Consider the following 20,210-nt stretch of genomic DNA (forward strand, 5'->3'; position numbering starts at 1 on the left):
GACTGGCCACGATTGGAAAATGAATGGGCTTGAGAGAAGGGTTGCTTGCCCTCCAATCTCTTTTTACTCTTAAAAGGGCACCAGAACTTTTAATTTTGAATTGAAATAGCTCCTTTAAAATTTTAAATATTTCTAGCTATTACAGAATGATGCTGCCTATGATATTGCTCATATTTCCTTTTGAAAACCTGCATGCATGCAGTTTTTTCGTCGTACTGAAACTCCTCCTAAACTTTCCTTAAACGTTTTACCTTAATACTCTTAGCATCATTAGCTACAGTAACTGTAGTGGTAGTATTACAAGTATACATATAATGCCTTCTGGCTAGTTCAAAGTCCTCCACAACTTAAACTCTAACTTAACAATATAATTTGTTCTTCAGATTTTTGAAAGTCCACATGCTCATAGTTTGTTTCTATTTAGTTCAACATCTGCCTAAATACTCATTAAAAGCTTCATCTTAATATCCTTATTTTGCACAGTAGGAATAGTTGTAGCAGCATTAGTAGCAGTGTGTGCACAGCACCTTTGGTTTCTTCAACATCCCCTTCAACATAAACTGAAAGTTTCAGCTCAATACAATCAACCATTCCTGAAGCATTTGTCATGCATCTGCTTGACCAACTGCAAGGGCATAGTGCATTTCAAATTACTTCTATTTAGTTTCTATATATTCCAAATTTTTTACCTTAATATCCCTAGCTTTAATAACAGTAAAAGTAGTATTAGCAGTGCAATTGATTATAGTAGCCGAAGCTTTAGTGGCAGTAGTAGTAATAGAAGTATTAACAATAGTAACAGTAGAAGTAGCATGAGTAGAAGCAGTAGCATTAGGATGAAAATTAAATAAAAAAAACACGTTTTTTAACAGAAAGTAAGGAGCAACATTAAAGCTTAAAACGAACAGAAATTATTCTATATATGAAAGGGCTGTCCCCTCCTCAGCGCCCAGCTCTTTACACTAAATTTTAACTTTTTCTCAAAAACTCTGCTTTTTAAAACAATAAAAACTTTAGCGTAAAGAGCGGGGCGATGAGGAGGGGACAGCCACTTTCATATACGGAATAGTTTCTGTTTGTTTAAAGTTTTAATGTTGCTCCTTACTTTCAGTTAAAAAAAATTAAATTAATTTCTGGCCGTTTTTGAATTAATGCAGGTTTTAAATTTTGGCTCACCACTAACGAATAATTAAAACAAAATTTGCATACTAATTTTACTTTTTTTCTTAACTAATAATAACCTTATAACAACCTAAGTTTGATTTTTGTTCCAGTTGTTTAAGGACAACTTCTGAATCACAAAGGCTGTTTAATTAGAATAATAACCCCTTTTAAAAGTTATAAAAGAAACTTTAGCGTAAGAGCGAGCTATTGAGGAGAGGCAACCCCCTCATATTTTCTGTTCGTTTTAAGTTTTAGTGTTGCTTCTTAGTTTCAGTTGAAAAAAAACTTGTTTTTATTTAATTGCTGATCGTTTTTTAAATAATGTTGGAATATCCAGCTCCCCCTTCATGAAAAATTCCCTTCCCCCAAGAGAAATTTCTCCATGGAAAGACTCTCCCACGTAATTTAAATCAGTGATATTTGCAGAACTAGTTTTGTAAAGGATAGTAACAGAATGGCCAAAGAGGTCGAAACTATTTTTATGAAAATGAAACTCACAAATTGAGCAATTCTCAAATGACTGAAATGAGTGAAAGAAAAGATCTTTAAAAGACAAACGTAATAACTAATTGTTCATTTTAAGTTTAATGTTATTCCTTACTTTCAGTTGGAAAAAAAAAACTTGTTTTTATTTAATAAAAACCACAAGCCAAAGACATACAAAAACTGTGATTTATTATCATATAAAAATCATAGTTATGAAGCTGCTTAAGACAAAATCAAATGCTAAGATTGGCTAGAAAACAACAAAAAACAAATCACTGCTTGTATTGACCAATTTTAAACAAAATTCGAACTTTAGCGTTAAGAGGGAGGTACTGACGAGGAGGCGAACTTCCTCATATACATAATATGAAGGGGTTCGCCCCCTTATTAATAGCTTGCTCTTTGCACTACAGTTCGAATTCTGTTCCATTTCTTTAACAATGTCCCCTGAATCACAAAGGCCGTTTCATTAAAATAATTAGCTTTTTTGAAAATACTAAAAATACTTTAACGTAAAGAGCGAGGTATTGACGAGGGGACGAACCCCCTCATATACGTAATAATTTCTGTTCGTTTGAAGTTTTAATGTTACTCTGTACTTTAAGTTGAAAAAACTTGCTTTTCATTTGATTATGATTATTTTTTTAAATAATAATGGGAAATCCAGCATTCTCTTCCCCATGAAAAATTCCTCCCTTGAAAGATTCCCCCACACAACTAAATCCCCCAGACCTCCCACCAGAAAAAAATACCCCTAAAAACATCTGTACACTTGCCAATAACCAAAACTACATGTAAACAATGGGCAAAGTCCATAACTTGCTGCCTTTCCCCAAGGGATTGTGGGGGATTAAGTCGTCCTCAAAGACATAATTATTAGATAATTTGACAATGCTGAACAAAATGACTATCTCAAAATTTTGATCTAGTAATTTAAGGAAAACATGAGCGTGGGAGGGGACCTAATTGTCCTCCAATTTTTTTGGTCAATTAAAAAGGGCACTAGAACTTCTAATTTCCATTCGAATGAGCCCTCTTGCAACATTCTAGGACCACTGGGTTGATAAAATCATCCCTGAGAAAACATACCAAAAAAACAACAAATAAACACACATCTGTGATCTTTCTTCTGGCAAAAAATACAAAACTGAACATTTTTGCAGATAGAAGCTTGAAACTTGTACAACAGGGTTTTTGGTTATGCTGAATCTGATAGTATGATTTTCGTTAAGATTGTATGACTTTTACGGGATGGTTTTCCCTTTTTTTTAAATTAGGCAAATTTTCTCAGCCTCATAACTTCTGATGGGTAGAACTAAACTTGATGAAACTTATATTTTTAAAATCAGAGTAAAAATCCAATTCTTTTGATGTATCTATTGGTATCAAAATTCCATTTTTTAGAGTTTTGGTTACTTTTGAGCTGGGTTGCTTCTTACTTACACTTTGTTACCATGAACCTGTTTGATATTTCCTTCTGGTTAGTCTGATATCTCTCACAACAAACCTTGTTAGTTTCAAATTCACACACCAAACTGTTCCTAAGATATTGCTGTTACATCCTTTTGACAAACTGCATACTGACAGCATGTTGTGATTCAGTCCAACTTTCCCCCTCAATATTCTTTGAAATTTCACCTTCATACCCTTAGGCATAGTTGTAATAGCATTTACAGTAGTAGTATTGATATAATATAGTAAAATTATTAACATATTGCCTTTTGATGAGTAGAACATTCCTCTCATCAAGTCATAAAAGTTTCAACTTAACACAATTAGCCATTGCTACAACATTGCTGACATGTCTTTTTGATAGCATGTATGTTATCAGGTTTTTCTCTCAGTGCTCTTAGCCTTACAAGTAGTATCAATAGAAGTAGAAATGTAGCAGTAACCATAGTATTAGCAGTAGTGTATACATATTACCTTTTGGTCAGATTATCTTCCCCTTTAAGCACTCCCCAAAAGTTCCAACTTGATACCCAAATCTACTCTTGAGATATGCTATTTTGACAATTTGCATACACAAAGCCTCTTTTGATTCAGCTCAAATTTCCCCTCAATGCTGTAAATAGAGCAGTATGGTAGAAGTAGATGTGGCCATTGTAGTAGTATTGGTAGCATGCAAATATTGCCTTTTTGATCACCTCCCTTATCATTTCCCAGATTTTCCAAATTAATAAACTCAGTTACTCCTCTGTTACACCCTTTTGACAATCCATATTTACATAGTATGTTTTAATTTAGTTTAACAATCCCTCAACAATCACTAAAAGGCTCACCTGAATGCCCTTTGTCTTTTTGGAGAGTAAAGTTCAGACATGCATACCTTCCTCAATTACATATACTGTGTGTAAACAATGAACAAATTGCCTAGCTTACTACCCTTTTCCTGAGGACTGTGGGAAGGTTGACATCCCCAAAAACATAATTGCTGGACCTTTCAACAATCTGAACAAAATAGATCTCTTAAACTTTCAATCGGATATGCTTTGGGGAATGATAGACTTGGGGGGGGGGGGTGATTGTCCCCCATTCATTTTTGACTCTTAAAAGGGCACTAAAGCTTGGGACTTTCAATCAAATGAGCTACATCCAATCCAAAGCTTATATGACAACCCAATCTACAAAAAAAATTATATGCACTGGGGCATAACTTACAAACCTTGGTCATGGGCTCTGGGGGATTGTATAAACCCTAAAGAAATTGTTACATGATTTTTGAACTATTGGTAACAAAATGGCTACCTCACAATTTCAATTGAATGTGTTGTGTGGGAAAAGGATGTCAGTGAGGGGGATTAGTTGCTCTCTATCAGCTTTGACTCTTAAAAGGGAACTAGAACTACACATCTACACAGCCTCTTCTAAAGTTCACACAACCACCCCTTCTATAGAAACCTTACACCCCTGGGGCATAACTTACTGCCCTTACGCCTAGACTCTAGGGGATTCTGTCCACCCCAAAAGCCTTATTATATGATCTTTGAACAAATGGCAATCTAAAAATTTTTATTGGATGCATATGAGGAAAATAAAAAGTAGGGGGGAGGGGGGTTGCTGATCACTTTGACTCTTAAAAAGGAACATACACATCTGATTTTTAATCCAATGAGCCCCCTCCAGAGTTTTTACAACCACCCTTTCCATAAAAAACCTTATGTGCCCTTAGGGCTTAACTTACAACCCTTGCACTGAGGGCTACTGGGAGGAGGAGGGTATCATTCTAAAGTATATATTTTCTGGACTTTTCAACTATGTTGAAGCAAATGGCTACCTCAAAAATGTCATTGAATATGTTTGGGGAATGGTGGGTGTGAGAGGGGGGTTAGTTGCCCTCTAATCACTTTCAGCTATTAAAAAGGGAAGCAATCCTTTTAATTTTCAATTGAATGAGCCCTTTTTGAAATTTCTACAACAAGTTCTTCAATACAAAGTGCCCAAATAAAATAAATGAAAAAAACAAATAAATAATACATTTTGCCCATATTGCTCTTTACTTAAGCAGTGTTATTGCACTGCCTATACTACTACTACTAACAACTCACAACAGCACCAAGCTACCTGAGACCAACACAGCTATGCATGCTCCTCAGCTATCCTGATCTATTCAAAGCCTACCTCTTTACACCCTCTGAGGAAGATCCCATTTCCTTTAAATTATTCTTTATGACATCCTCCCACCCCAACCACAGACAACCTGCTTTCTGTTTATCCCTAGACGGTTGGCAAAAAAGAACAATCTTTGGTAATCTGTCATGCTTCATCTGCAGAATATGCCCTGGTCCTCTCAACCTTTCTCTTATTATAGCCCCAGAAAGCAGGATTGAACCACATTTGTCTTACAGCCTACAGTTTGAAACACAGTCAGTCAGTAGTTTGGCAAAGGATTTGAGTTAGAAGAAAACTATAGTAATACAGAGAAAGCAGCATGTTTTATCAACTCATTTTTGACAAAACATTATGATATTTCTAGTCACAGGTAATTAAAGTCAAGTCTTTTAATATCAGCTAAGGATATCTCTTTTATATGACTGTATGAAATACATGCTTTTCAAATTTAAAATATTGTTCACCCACCATAAAAGAAACAGACTAGTGGCTACTATATCTTGTAACATAGAAATTTGTATCTTGGGCCTATTTGGACAAGCATCCAAAACAGGTGAAGGGCCAGGGCTCACAATGAATTCAAAGCACTCAGGAATTAAAGGCCCTTTTGCTGTTTCCTTAGTCAAATTTTATTTTTACCAGTATTTAATCAATACACAGAAGCAATACAGTAGCCATATCTTTTCCCAAGAGTTTGCAAAAGCAACAAAAGTGTTTTCTGTCTAAAAGTGACATTACATTAAAGAAGTCTGTAAAATCCCTGAATTACTTAGCAAGAATTGAACTGAATTTTTGGTGTATCTTTTATGCTCTTTTTGTATAAAATAATTAGTTCCCTTGCCCAATTTCCTCCCTTAATGAACAAAAATAAAGCCTAAGTTATACATACTTGTTATATTTTTGGTAAATATTTTGCAGTTTGAATTATTGACCTACAAATAAAGTATACATATTACTTGATGCTCTTGACAAATATAATAATTACTTTTCTTGCAAATTCAATTTTTAAGCTGTTTTTGAATCCTAAAAAATAATAACTTCATCCTATGTTTTTTGGACATAAAAATGGGTTATAACATTATTCACCCTTACTATTTCATTATAAGCCCATTTTATAAAAGTTGTACAATTTACAAACACTGGTTTGTAAAAATTAAGTTGAATAAATAATTCTAAGCAAATCTTTCTTTTTTCCTCTTATTTTATTTGGCTGATTAAAACAACCATTTCAGCTATATATTGAAAAACATAATGACAAAAAGAAAAAACATGGCAGAGGGAAAAATAGAGAAATTGTTTTGAATTTTATCCTACTTAATTGCAATAAATCCATACTTGCAGATTCTAAAGAAACTTTAACAAAATAGATTTTATAATGATACAGTTTGAAACCAATGTTTTACCTCTTTTTGTACCAAAAAACATAGAAAGAAATTATCAATTTCAAGGGTCCAAAAATACCTAACTGACTTTGCAAGAAAAGCAGTATGTTCACTTTATTCCTTAGTCAATAATATGAACTGCAAAATATCTACCATATTTTAAAAAGTGTAGCTGTTGCCTCTCCAGGGCTTGTTTATAGTGTTTAAAGTCAAATTAATTATCAGAAGAGAGTTACATTGTGGAACATACAATGAGTATATATAATAAGAAGATGTATTTTTTCATCATGGGGAAGGTGGGGGAATTGGATTGGAAGCAATTAGGGTATTTTATATAGAAAGAGCATAGGACTAGAAAATTCTACCAGGCAATGTCTTCATCTTGATTCTAGTTAAGTAGGCCTAATATAGAAAACTTGAAATTCACTTGAATCCTGCACTAAGATTACAATAAGTAGCCATTTATAGCCATCCTTGGCCACACCCTCTTCTCTATATATATTAATGATTGTGAGGATGTTCTACAAAACCCCATCACTCTCTACACTGATGACAGAAAACTAATTGGAATTGCCAATGGAATCCTGCAAAATGACTTGCATAGTCTCTCCTTATAGGCTTTCACCTGGATGATGGAGTTCAACCCATCAAAATGTGAAGTCCTTCAAATGGGTCCCCACAACAATCAGATTTCATATTTTATGCTGGATAAATCTGGCACATGTATCCAAGTTGAGGCTGTTGAGAGTGAACAAGACTTAGGGGTGATTGTTGACAGGAAGTTTAAGTTCCATGAGCACACTATGCAACAAGTTGCTAAGGCCAACAGAGCTCTGGGACTAATTAAATGAACCATATCATTGTGCCATCCTCTGATAATAAGAAAATTATATAATACTCTTGTAAGACCACATTTGGAGTTTGGCTGCCTCATTACAAATCCTCCATATAAGAGAGATGTGGCAGCCTTAGAGAGCATAGAGAGAAGAGCAACTAAGCTTTGTGCCCTACATCAACAGCTTCCCTGCCCTGAATGTCTGCATTGCCTGAAGATACCCACATTGGTTTACTGGCAGCATAGAGGAAATGTGATTTTTGTCAAGAAAATGCACCAAAACAACATGGCTAACTCCAATTTTACTCCCTACCTTGCCATTATGACATGAGGCCACTCAATGTAGCTGCAACAGGAGCGCTCCAGATGCAGAGAGAGGACAAACTTTATCTATGTATGTGCTGTCTCAACTTGGAACAGTCTTTCCAATGAGACTCTCACTGCTGAATCGATTAATTCTTTCAAAAATGCAGTCAATTTGGAGTGGAGTAACACAGAATGGAAGTAGCCTACCAGTGGGATGCCACACCCCTTCACACCCACTAATTGTGTCACCTCATCAATTCAACAGCAAGACGTTCTAGAGGAGGATGCAGTCCACCTTATCTTGCTGTAAATGCGATTTAAGGTAATTTATTCAGTAACACTAAAAAAGATGCTAGCCTAGCTGACTTCATACAGTACACTTAGATCCAAGGTTAGTCAACTTCAGTTGCATAGAAAACTCAATATGTTAAAGAGGCACGGATTTTCCTGGAAATCATATAGATCAAGATGATTTTATTATTAACTACTTCTTTGTAATTCATCAACAATTCTTCCAAGTTCGGCTTTCTTATCCCTTGACAATCCCATGTTTCGCAAATTTAAAATTACCTAGTTGATAATGTTAGTTAGCGTTCCTTAGAATGAAATAAAATGCCAGAAATCAAACAGTTCGTGGTAACGAACTGTAGTAAGGAGCGACCCGGCTCAATAGTAAACGAAACTCTAAAAAACGGAATTTCGATACTAAAAGATATATCAAAAGAATCGGATTTTTATGCTGATTTTAAATATATAAGTTTCATCAAATTTAGTCTTTGTCATCAAAAGTTACGAGCCTGAGAAAATTTGCCTTATTTTGGAAAATAGGGGGTAACACCCCCTAAAAGTCATAGGATCTTAACGAAAATTACACCATCGCATTCAGCGTATCAGAAAACCCTATAGAAAAAATTCCAAGGTCCAATCTACAAAAATGTGGAATTTCGTATTTTTTGCCAGAAGACAAATCACGGGTGCGTGTTTATTTGTTTTTTTGTTTTTTTTTTTGTTTTTTTTTCCCAGGGGTCATCGTATCGACCAAGTGGTCCTAGAGTTTTGCAAGAGGGCTCATTCTAACGGAAATGAAAAGTTCTAGTGCCCTTTTTAAGTGACCAAAAAAATTGGAGGGCACCTAGGCCCCCTCCCACACTCATTTTTTTCCCAAAGTCAACGGATCAAAATTTTGAGATAGCCATTTTGTTCCGCATAGTCGAAAACCATAATAACTATGTCTTTGGGGATGACTTACCCCCCACAGTACCTGGGGGAGGGGCTGCAAGTTACAAACTTTGACCAATGTTTACATACAGTAATGGTTACTGGGAAGTGTACTGATGTTATCAGGGGGATTTTTTGGGTTTGGGTGTGGGGTTCAGGGGAGGGGGCTATATGGGAGGATCTTTCCTTGGAGGAGTATTTCATGGGGGAAGAGAAATTCAATGAAAAGGGCGCAGGACTTTCTAGCATTACTATAAAAAAAAACAATGAAAATATAAACATGAAAAAGTTTTTTCAATTGAAAGTAAGGAGAAGCATCAAAACTTAAAACGAACAGAGATTATTACGCATATGAAGGGTTCTAAAAATGCTTTAGCATAAAGAGCGAGGTATTTAGGAGGAGATAAATACTTCGCTCTTTATGCTAAAAATTTTTTAAATAATTTCAACTATTTATTCTACGGCCTTTCTGATTCAGGGGTCATTCTTAAAGAATTGGGATAAAACGTAACGTAAGTTACGTAAGTTATGTACGTTTGTTACGTAAGTTAATTCTTAAGTTACGTTTTTTTTTTACTAATAAAAACGTTCGTTAAAAATTAAAAGATCTAGCTGCCTTTTTGAGTAACCAAAAAATTGGAAGGCAACTAGACCTCCTTCCCCACCCCTTATTTCTCAAAATCGTCTGATCAAAACTAAGAGAAATCCATTTAGCCAAAAAAAGAATTAATATGCAAATTTCATTTTAGTAACTTATGTACGGAGAGCCAAAATCAGACATGCATTAATTCAAAAACTTTCAGAAATTAAATAAAAAAAAACAAGTTTTTTTAAATGAAAGTAAGGAGCGACATTAAAACTTAAAACGAACAGAAATTACTCCGTATATGAAAGGGGCTTTTCCTCCTCGACACCCCGCTCCTTGCGCTAAAGTTTGATTCTTTCTCGCAACTCTACTTTTTAAAACAATAAGAAACTTTAGCGCAAGGAGCGGGGTGTCGAGGAGGAAAAGCCCCTTTCATATACGGAGTAATTTCTGTTCGTTTTAAGTTTTAATGTCGCTCCTTACTTTCATTTAAAAAAACTTGTTTTTTTTTATTTAAAATCGGAATCCAGAAATCGGTCAAGACATGAACCACTGACCCAAAACTGTGCCTAACACCCGCCATAAATCTTTCTCCGTTTCGCTGGAAAATAGTACTTAATTCAACGAGATTCCTTCCTCTATAGGAAGTATAGTCGAGTATTCTTATCAGAGTATTTAGGTTCCAAATACTTTTGTAAACCGTTCTTGGCTATCAGTGGTAAATAAAAGATGACCTTTGTGAACAGTAAAGAGGATTCTAAAAAAAGATAAATTAAAAGGATTTAATATTTAGGCTGTTTCTAAATATATTAAATTTTATAGATTTGAAGCTACCCTTCGGAAACTTTAAGCATAAGAATATTTGATTTATTTTGAAAAAAAAAGAGAGAGAGCACCCAAAAGAGATATGTGTTCTTGATGAAAATTAATTTTGAAGCAATCATACAAAATAATTCCAAAGAAAGTAAAGGGCAATATTAAAACCTAAAATGTGCAAAATTAAAGTCAGACATTAAGTGAAGCCTAAAACGAACTAAGATTGTTATAAATAAAACCTAAAATAAACAGAAATTAAAATGAATAATAGCATAGAACCTAAGGATTAATCGATGCAACTTAAAACCATTTGAAATTATAATGAATAATTATATTATCCTTAAAATGAACAGAAACTATCACGAATAATAGTGGAACTACTCTCATCTTTAACTGACTAAGGTAGTGGTTCCTAACATTTCCTTTACCGTAACCCTTTTTAGATTCTTGAAATATGTTCACAGCTTGATATAATAATCATTTCGTTTAAATTCGCTTTAACTTAAATTCCAAGTACACAAAATAATATAAAATAAACAATTATGTTTTTCAACTTTGGGCAGCCAAATATGATTGATTAAAACAAGGTATACTACAACCAATTACCAAACCACAAGTAAAACCTTCCCAATTTTGCTGGTTGTTCTTCCGTCATATGACTCCTTCCATAAATTAATAATATATACACAAATTATTGATATATAAAAATAATTATGTTAACATCTATACATGCAGGTTATCAAAAGGGCACATCAGCAATATTCTAGGAGCCGCTTAGAGCGTTAAGTTAAAACTTTCAGGGCATGATGAGGTGGTTGTTCGTTTTAGGCTTCGCAACATCAATCACTAGATCACATATAGACAGCTTATATGTAAATAAATAAATATAAAAAGTCAGCAATCTCTTTACCTTCTTTGAAATTATTTTGGAAAATGTTGCTTCAAATTAATTTTAATTCAAATTAATTTTAAATTTCCAAATTAAGTGTAAAAACTAATTTTTTCTGCGCAAACCATGTTCTAAATCACATATACAACATCTCTCATCTTTTCAATTTCCCCATAATTCAATATGAACCCTAAGGGGAATAGTAAGTTTTGCTTTTACAAATTCTTAGAGATCCCCTTCTGATCCTCCTTTAGAAAACCCACAAAGACATAACTGAATTTCTCAGAATAACCTTTTGGCTGCTAATATTTCTAAAAAAAAATCTAAAATAAAGTCAAAAAATAAAATATATTACTATTATTTTCTTACGGACCATTCACTCAATTTTATTCATCCGTTCCATATTTTTTCTCTCTCCCCATATCTGACTCCTTGTAAAAATTCCATCCTTTTTCTCAACCAGGTGTTCGTCACAAGACTTTTTACTTGCTTTTGCAATTTCCGTATTTTCCACACATGCATGCTAACACTTGTCGCTAATAAACCCAATCCATCTTCAGCACAGAAAGATAGCTGTACAGCTTTCTTCTTCTCTTGTACAGACGTCATTTTTACTCCCTCATTTTCTAATATGTCCAATAGCCTTAAAGGTAAACCAAAGTTTGAGAGGCATTGAATCAACTCGTGCATGAATCCAGGCAATCTATTAGTCCTATATCAATTTTAATTTCTTGGCCAACCTGCCTGAGACTCTAGGTGGGTGTGCCTTTATAAAAGTTAACGAACAAGTATTTGTCAAATAAGAGAGTCATACTTACACCAGCCGTTTACCCGTGCCATTTAACCAAACACTTGGAAAAACATAAATTTCGTCTTTCGCCTGCGAGTCCACAGGACTTATTGGTCATGTGTCAATCCTATGACACGGTATTCCACCTTTAGACTACAAGCAACCAGGCCTATTAGGCTTAGATTTCACTTGTTTGCCTGTGAGTCCAAGCAATTTCAGTCCCAGATTTTGCATACAAGTCCAGTGGACACTGTCCGCTACGCATCAACCAAAATCAATCCAATTCTTTAGTGCCACTGTAAACCCTTACACATACTTTTCAAATCTTGTTGACTATCTGTGATAAAATTTTCATCATCCTAGAATGCTGCACTTCTCAGAAAATATTCTCACCTGCTTGAACACCATCTATTCTCTCTGCTGCATACGTACAAAACGGGTCGAGATATAACTCAAATAGTGTTCCAGAACAAGGATAGCCTTGTAGCAGACCTGTTTCTAGGTTTATTTTCGTTGTTTGTTTTGCATCCACTTCAGTAACCACTTTGGGTGCCGAATATTTTATTCAATATACCTATCGCTTCTTTTTCAAATTTATCTTGAATCGGATTAATAGACAAGACATATCGTGTACTACGTAATCATATTTCTTCGGTATGTCAGCGCCAACTATGGCTAGTAGGCTCCAACCTCCTATATTTTCCATGTTTTCTTGCACCCAATTGAAGGCATAGGCTCTGAGAGCTTTCAAAATATGATGTAATTCCTTGCTTTCTCTTCCCCAATACTGATAGTCTCCCATTATTTTTTACGAGAAAAACGTTTCCAGCCTTTTAGCCCAGACTTTGGTAAAAATTCTTTAGTCGCAGCTTGTGAAGGAGATTGGTCACCAGTCCCACATGTTTTCTCTGAGTCCACCTTTATGCAATAGTGACATTACTGAGACTTCACTGTCGGAGTATTCTGTCGACGCAAACTCATTCAAAATATTAAAAAAAAAATTATAGAATTTCGTCCCATAGTAGTTCGTAAAATTCATGGTTAAACAAATAGATTTCTGTCGATACTCGATATATAGAGTCCTGTAAAAAGGAGAATTTTTTTTAGTATTTTCTCTTGGTCTGTGGTTGTTTGTCTAGTTTTGGCTTTCGGTCTCTTGATTCAGTTTCCATTTCTCTTTGATTGAATTACAACATTTTCTGACGTCATTATCTCTTCTCCTGTTCTTCTATTTGTTTTGTTTGTCGCTTAATTTCATAATATTCATGCAGCATACTTTCCTCAGAATCCATATCCCCTTCATTTCTATTAGCACCCTATGTAGATAGCACTTGTGAGCTTTTTTTATCTCTTTTCTTTTTACTTTTCAAAATTTTTAGTGAACTTTCTTGTTTTCGATTTAAATTGAGTTCAGAACTGACAAAGGTATGTTCCTTTTACGTAGGTTTCCTGCCAATTCTATTGGATTATTCTGCTAGTCTATTTTTCTTGCAATATATTTGGGTTCCACTCTCCAACGCAATTGTTTTTGATGGGTTGATGAAATGCGTTGTCTGGCTTGATTTTCAGAGTAGACACCAAAGCCACCAAAGTGAACTTTCCTGTTTTCGATTTAAATTGAGTTCAGAACTCTAATTTAATGTTCCTTTTAATTTTCGACCTTTGACATTTTTTAAGAAAGCGGCGCGCTTTCTCATGCACAGTATTATATAAATAAAACAACAGACAGGGGATATATTTTTGGACTAAACACAAATGACTATAATTTTTTTCTGTATGAACTAGTAATGTAATGATTGAGTTTACAACTGGTCAGAAAATATAATAATTCTTCATTTAATTTTTTTAAGTCCAATACGGCATTTTAAGCCTCCAGCTTATTTCTTGTTTGGTCTTGATCTGCGGAAGAGTTTGAATACACGCTCACAGAGATAAGCAAAAGAAATTTGCAACCAAATTCGAAAACAAAATGTAGTAACTTTAATGTACAAATGACGCGCGGAACATTAAAGATGAGAATTCTACTTTTCTTGCCACATATCGTGTGCTTGTAATTCATTTTGTTAAAAAGTTTGTGGTAACGATCTGTAAGTAAGGAATGATGCGGCTCAATAGTAACCGAAACTCTAAAGAACGGAATTTGATACCAATAGATATATAAAAAGAATTGGCTTATTATGCTGATTCCAAATATAAGGAATTTGTCAAGCTTAATGTTACTTATCAAAGGGCACGGGTCTGGAAAAAATATCCTGATTTTCAAAGAAGGGTGGAAGTATTCCCCTAAAAGTCAAACGATCTTAATGAAAATGACAGCGTCAGATTCGGCGTATTGGAAAACCTAGTGTAGAGGCTTCAAGTCCCTATCTGCAAAAAGTGAAATTTAAATTTTTTTTCCAGAAGAAAGATCACGGATAGGTGTTTATTCCTTTGTTTTTTTTGTTTGTTTGTTTGTTTTCCTCGGGGTGATCGTATCGACCAGTGGTTCTTGAATATCGTGAGAGGGCCTATTCAAACAGGAATTGAAGGTTCTAGTGCCCTTTTTAAGTGACCAAAAAATTGGAGGGCAACTAAGATCCTACACCACTTTTTTCCCAAGATTAGGCAATCAAATTTTCGAGATAGCCATTTTGTTCAGCATAGTTGAAAGGCCTAATAAATATGCCTTTGGATATAACATGACCTCAGAATTACTGGGGAAAGGTCTTTAAGTTATTAGACTTGCCCGTTGTCGATGCATAATATTTGTTATTGGAAATTATATTTATGTTATTCGAGTGATAGGGGGGGGGGGGTGAGCTTTCTGATTGGGGATTTTCAACGGGGAGAATTTTTCCATGGGGACTCCTCATTAGGGAGGGAATGAGGGGGGCTGAACGTTAAGGGGAAATTTTACATGAGGGAATTTTCCTGGATTCTTATGCAAATTCTTTGTGTATGTCTTGCTTTCTCTTTGACAACTGAATTTTACGCGTGGAAATGTTTAGTATTACAAGCGTGGAGGTTTTTACCTGGATTCAATTGCCTAGAGAATGTTTCCTTGGGGAGGGGGGAATTTCCCATGGAGCTGTAGCCAGATCTCATAGCATAATTTAAAGAAACGATCAGAAATTAAACGAAAAAAAGCTTTATTCGAATGAAAGCTGAATATTTAGCATAAAGAGCGAGGTGTTGAGGTGGGATTAAACCCCCTGATATACCTATTAATTTATCTTTGTTTATGTCAATTTTTAATGCTGCTCCTTAATATTAGCTGAAAAAACTTGCTTTTTATACTTAATAGCTGTAAAGAATCAACCAGTGCTTCTCGCTCAGAGAATAAAAAAATAACCCAGAATCCTATTTAGCGAATTCGGGAAACGGCGTTCAATTTAAGATTCAAGGGCTTGGAGGTGGTAATTCATTTTCTCCCTTAGGTTATTTATGATTCCCATATTTGATTCTTGAATTTTTATGTAAGTATGTTTAAACCAGGCAAATTTACCGAAATTGCCTTTACGATGCCGATTTTGAATTTTCAAACAGTTCGTGGTAACGAACTGTAGTAAGGAGCGACCCGGCTCAATAGTAACCAAAACTCTAAAAAATGGAATTTTGATACCATTACGTACATCAAAAGAATCGCTTTTATTGCTGATTTTAAATATATAAGTTTCATCAAGTTTAGTCTTACCCATCAAAAGTTACGAGCCTGAGAAAATTTGCGTTATTTTAGAAAATAGGGGGAAACGCCCCCTAGAAGTCATAGAATCTTAAAAAATCGAAAGAATCACATTTTAATGCTGATTTTAAATATATAAGTTTCATCAAGTTTAGTCTTACCCATCAAAAGTTACGAGCCTGAGAAAATTTGCGTTATTTTAGAAAATAGGGGGAAACGCCCCCTAGAAGTCATAGAATCTTGACGAAAATCACACCATCAGATTCAGCGTATCAGAGAACCCTACTGTAGAAGTTTCAAGCTCCTATCTACAAAAATGTGGAATTTTGTATTTTTTGCCAGAAGGCAGATCACGGATGCGTGTTTATTTGTTTTTTTTTTTTTTTTTTTTCCCAGGGGTGATCGTATCGACCCAGTTGTCCTAGAATGTTGCAAGAGGGCTCATTCTAACGGAAATGAAAAGTTCTAGTGCCCTTTTTAAGTGACCAAAAAAATTGGAGGGCACCTAGGCCCCCTCCCACGCTAATTATTTTACCAAAGTCAACGGATCAAAATTCTGAGATAGCCATTTTATTCAGCGTAGTCGAAAAACCTTATAACTATGTCTTTGGGGACGACTTACTCCCCCACAGTCCCCATGGGAGGGACAACAAGTTACAAACTTTGACCAATGCTTACATATAGTAATGGTTATTGGGAAGTGTACAGGCGTTTTCAGGAGGATTTTTTTGGTTGGGGGAGGGGTTGAGAAGAGGGGGATATGCTGGGGGAACTTTCCATCGATAATTTGTCATGGGGGAAGAAAATCTCCATGAAGGGAGCGCAGGATTTACTAGCATTATTTAAAAACACAATGAAAAAATAAATATGAAAAAATTCTTTCAGCTGGAAGTAAGGAACAGCATTAAAACTTAAAACAAACAGAAATTATTACCCATTTGAGGGGCTCACCTCCTCCTAATACCTCGCTCTTTACGTTAAAGTATTTTTAGTAATTTCAACTATTTATTCTACGGCTTTTGTGATTCTGGGGTCATTCTTAATGAATTGGGACAAAATTTAAGCTTTAGTGTAAAGAGCGAGGATCTGACAAGGGGGCGAACCCCCTCATATATGTAATTAAAATATGAGAATACAAAAGTTCTTTACGTAAGCTAATTTATAAGTTACGTAAATCTTTTACTAATAAAAATATTCGTAAAAAATTAAAAGTTCTAGTTGCCTTTTTAGTTGACCAAAAAATCGGAGGGCAACTAGGCTTCCTCCCCCGCTCTTTTTTTCTCAAAATCATTCGATCAAAATTATGAGAAAGCCGTTTAGCCAAAAAAAAAATGCAAATTTTGTTTTAATTATTCCTCTGCGGAGAGCCAAAATCAAAACATGTATTGATTCAAAAACGTTCAGAAATTAAATAAAAAAAACAAGTTTTTTTAACTGAAAGTAAGGAGCGACATTAAAACTTAAAACGAACAGAAATTACTTCGTATATGAAAGAGGCTGCTTCCTCATCAACGCCCCGCTCTTTACGCTAAAGTTTTTTACTGTTTTAAAAAGAAGAATTGAGAGACAGAGTCAAACTTTAGCGTAAAGAGCGAGGCGTTGATGAGGAAGCAGCCTCTTTCATATACGAAGTAATTTCTGTTCGTTTTAAGTTTTAATGTCGCTCCTTACTTTCAGTTAAAAAAACTTGTTTTTTTTATTTAATTGTTAAGAAAGCCTGGATGTTATTTTTGAAGTGAATAATCTATATGTTTTACCTTGCAGTTTAAAGTTTAAAACAATAGAAAGAAGAAATCCATGATCAGGATTCATATTGTTGTAAAGTACTTTGAAATACAAGTAATTAAAGCAACAGATCTGATACAATTAGCAATTGTCATCAAAGTGTCGAATCTTTCATAGATAGCTTTTTTGAAGGACAAATCGGTTAATAATGTGGTGTAATACCGTAGCTTATGATGCATGATATTAGCTTTCGTTTGAAATCTTGACCTTGATCCGAGCGCGAATGGTGCTTCATCAATTCATATTCCTCAAACTCTTTTCATTTCTAAGACAAAACTTATTATCCCCATGACTTCTTTACCTTGCTTACTAGTTGGCTCTCTACAAAACAGAAATTCTTCTAACATATCCCCTTGATGAATATATTCATCACGAGTTCTTGGACTCGTCAAGTTAAAAGGGGAAAGACAGCAGAGGCCTTTATTTCAGAAAGAAATTGTTCTATCAAATCCATGGACACGTCCAACACGGTTATAGAGCGTCTCTGCAATTGTATGTCACTTTATTTTGCAACTTCGAAAACAATTTTATATGGTGCGTAAACAAAATCTAGGTTTGTTTTTAAAACATGCAACATTAGACCTAGTTTTTGTTTATTAAATGCACCCACACGCCGTTTGAAAAGTACAAATCTTCTCCAATATGGTGGCAATGTCTTGTTCCTCAACCACATGTCACCTTTAAAGGTTTCATAGATTCAACACCAGGAAAATAGTTTCACAGAGCAAACTACGGACTGTTGTCCAAGTGAACTTTTACATAATGAAGCCCTTAAAATTGAATGAACATTATTTATTATTAAATGACCGTTAATTGCCACGAACGGCTTTACTAAAATACCTCAAACTTGCATTGAACTATTTTGCACATCTTCGTCTTCCAAACTGTCAGTATCTTCTTGTTCTTTTTTCGCGCAGCCAAACTATGTCTAAGTTATGAAAAAGTGCAGTTTCTATTGAATTTACTTGTTTTTCATGTTAGGCTTATTTAATTTAGCAAAAAACTTCAACATTTATTTGCAGGCAAAGCCTAAATATTCATTAAGCAAATGCTTACAATTAATTTTTTTTTCGAGGAAGCTCAGCTTTCCGAATTTAAGCTTCACAGCCCAAAAAAGGTGCAGGACTATTTACCTTTGTATGATTTTCAATGCATCTATTCAAGCAAAGGAGATCTTGTCAAAAATCAAGGCTCCGCTATCAAATTCAACACGCCTCAATTAACTTTATCCTGGTGTCCTGGGATACACTGTTCCATTTTACTTCGTTAACAACGCATACATATTAAAGAATACAATTCCATCTTATCAGGCTAGTAGAAACATAGATCCAGGAAAATCTATCATCTTCTTTTTTTAAATGACAGAGAATGAATCTTATTTAAGAAAACGAAAGAAATAATTATTATAATAATAATTACAGAAATAATAATTGCACATTAACTAAGCTATTCTCTAATATTTTGTGTAGAAGGCTAGATAAATGGTTGGAAAGAGGAAAAAGACTGGCGGATGTTCAAGCAGGATATAGAAAAAATTATAGTACAATAGACCAGGTACTTATTTTATACAGTTTAATTAGAAAATATACTAGGAAAAAGGAAGATGAGCTTTTTGTAGCGTTTCTAGACCTTAGAGAGGCGTTTGATTGAGTTGATAGAAAATTATTGATAAGAAGTCTATTAGAAATAGGGCTTCCAAGAGCATTTGTGATGACTATAGTTAAAATGTATTTGGCAGTGAGGGTAGTTGTGAGGGCTGGTAGACGTATATCGAGGGTAGTACAAAGAATGATAGGAGGGAAACAAGGATGCACTTTGTCTCCTAGGCTATTCTCTCTATATATTAATGATACAAAGGAATATCTAATGCAGGAAAAGGCACCAAGTGTCAAGTTGCTTACAGCTAATATGATTTTCTTACTATTCGCAGATAACATGGCGCTACTTGCGGATAGTAAGGAAAAATCTTCAAAAACTCCTAGAATTAGCTACAACTTTAAGGAAAACCGGTTAGCTTTGAATATAGATTAAATAAAAAAAACTAGTTTTTTGAAATGAAAGTAAGGAGCGACATTAAAACTTAAAACGAACAGAAATTACTTCGTATATGAAAGGGGCTTTTCCTCCTCGACACCCCGCTCTTTACGCTAAAGTTTTTTATTGTTTTAAAAAGTAGAGTTGCGAGGAAGAATCAAACTTTAGCGCAAGGAGCGGGGTGTCGAGGAGGAAAAGCCCCTTTCATATACGGAGTAATTTCTGTTCGTTTTAAGTTTTAATGTCGCTCATTACTTTCATTTCAAAAAACTTGTTTTTTTATTTAATTTCTGAAAGTTTTTGAATTAATGCATGTCTGATTTTGGCTCTCCGTATATAAATTATTAAAATGAAATTTGCATATTAATTCTTTTTTTGGCTAAATGGCTTTCTCTTAGTTTTGATCAGACGATTTTGAGAAATAAGGGGTGGGGAAGGAGGCCCAGATGCCCTCCAATTTTTCGGTTACTTAAAAAGGCAACTAGATCTTTTAATTTTTAACGAACGTTTTTATTAGTAAAAAATATACGTAACTTAAGAATTAACTTACGTAACAAACTTTTATATTCTTATATTTTTGATTATATATATGAGGGGGTTGGTCCCCTCGTTAATACCTCGCTCTTCAAACTAAATCTTGTTTTTT

The 20,210-nt window shown here is 34.6% G+C and overlaps 1 protein-coding gene across 2 annotated transcripts in view; it reads right to left on the reverse strand.

Moving 5' to 3' along the window:
- Positions 1–8,362, reverse strand: part of LOC136029478 (actin-histidine N-methyltransferase-like) — a 145,974-nt gene extending 137,612 nt beyond the window's left edge. Inside the window, exon 1 of one of the 2 annotated variants that reach the window (XM_065707902.1) lies at positions 8,274–8,362. In XM_065707902.1, the coding sequence (XP_065563974.1) occupies positions 8,274–8,334 (61 nt within the window). In that variant the 5' untranslated portion in view covers positions 8,335–8,362. Of the gene's footprint in view, positions 1–8,270 lie in introns of both variants that reach the window. The other variant, XM_065707901.1, reaches the window with a different exon arrangement.
- Between the last annotated feature and the right edge of the window lie 11,848 nt (positions 8,363–20,210).

This window comes from Artemia franciscana, chromosome 7, assembly GCF_032884065.1.
Source record: "Artemia franciscana chromosome 7, ASM3288406v1, whole genome shotgun sequence".
In the NCBI taxonomy this organism is placed as follows: Eukaryota; Metazoa; Arthropoda; class Branchiopoda; order Anostraca; family Artemiidae; genus Artemia; species Artemia franciscana.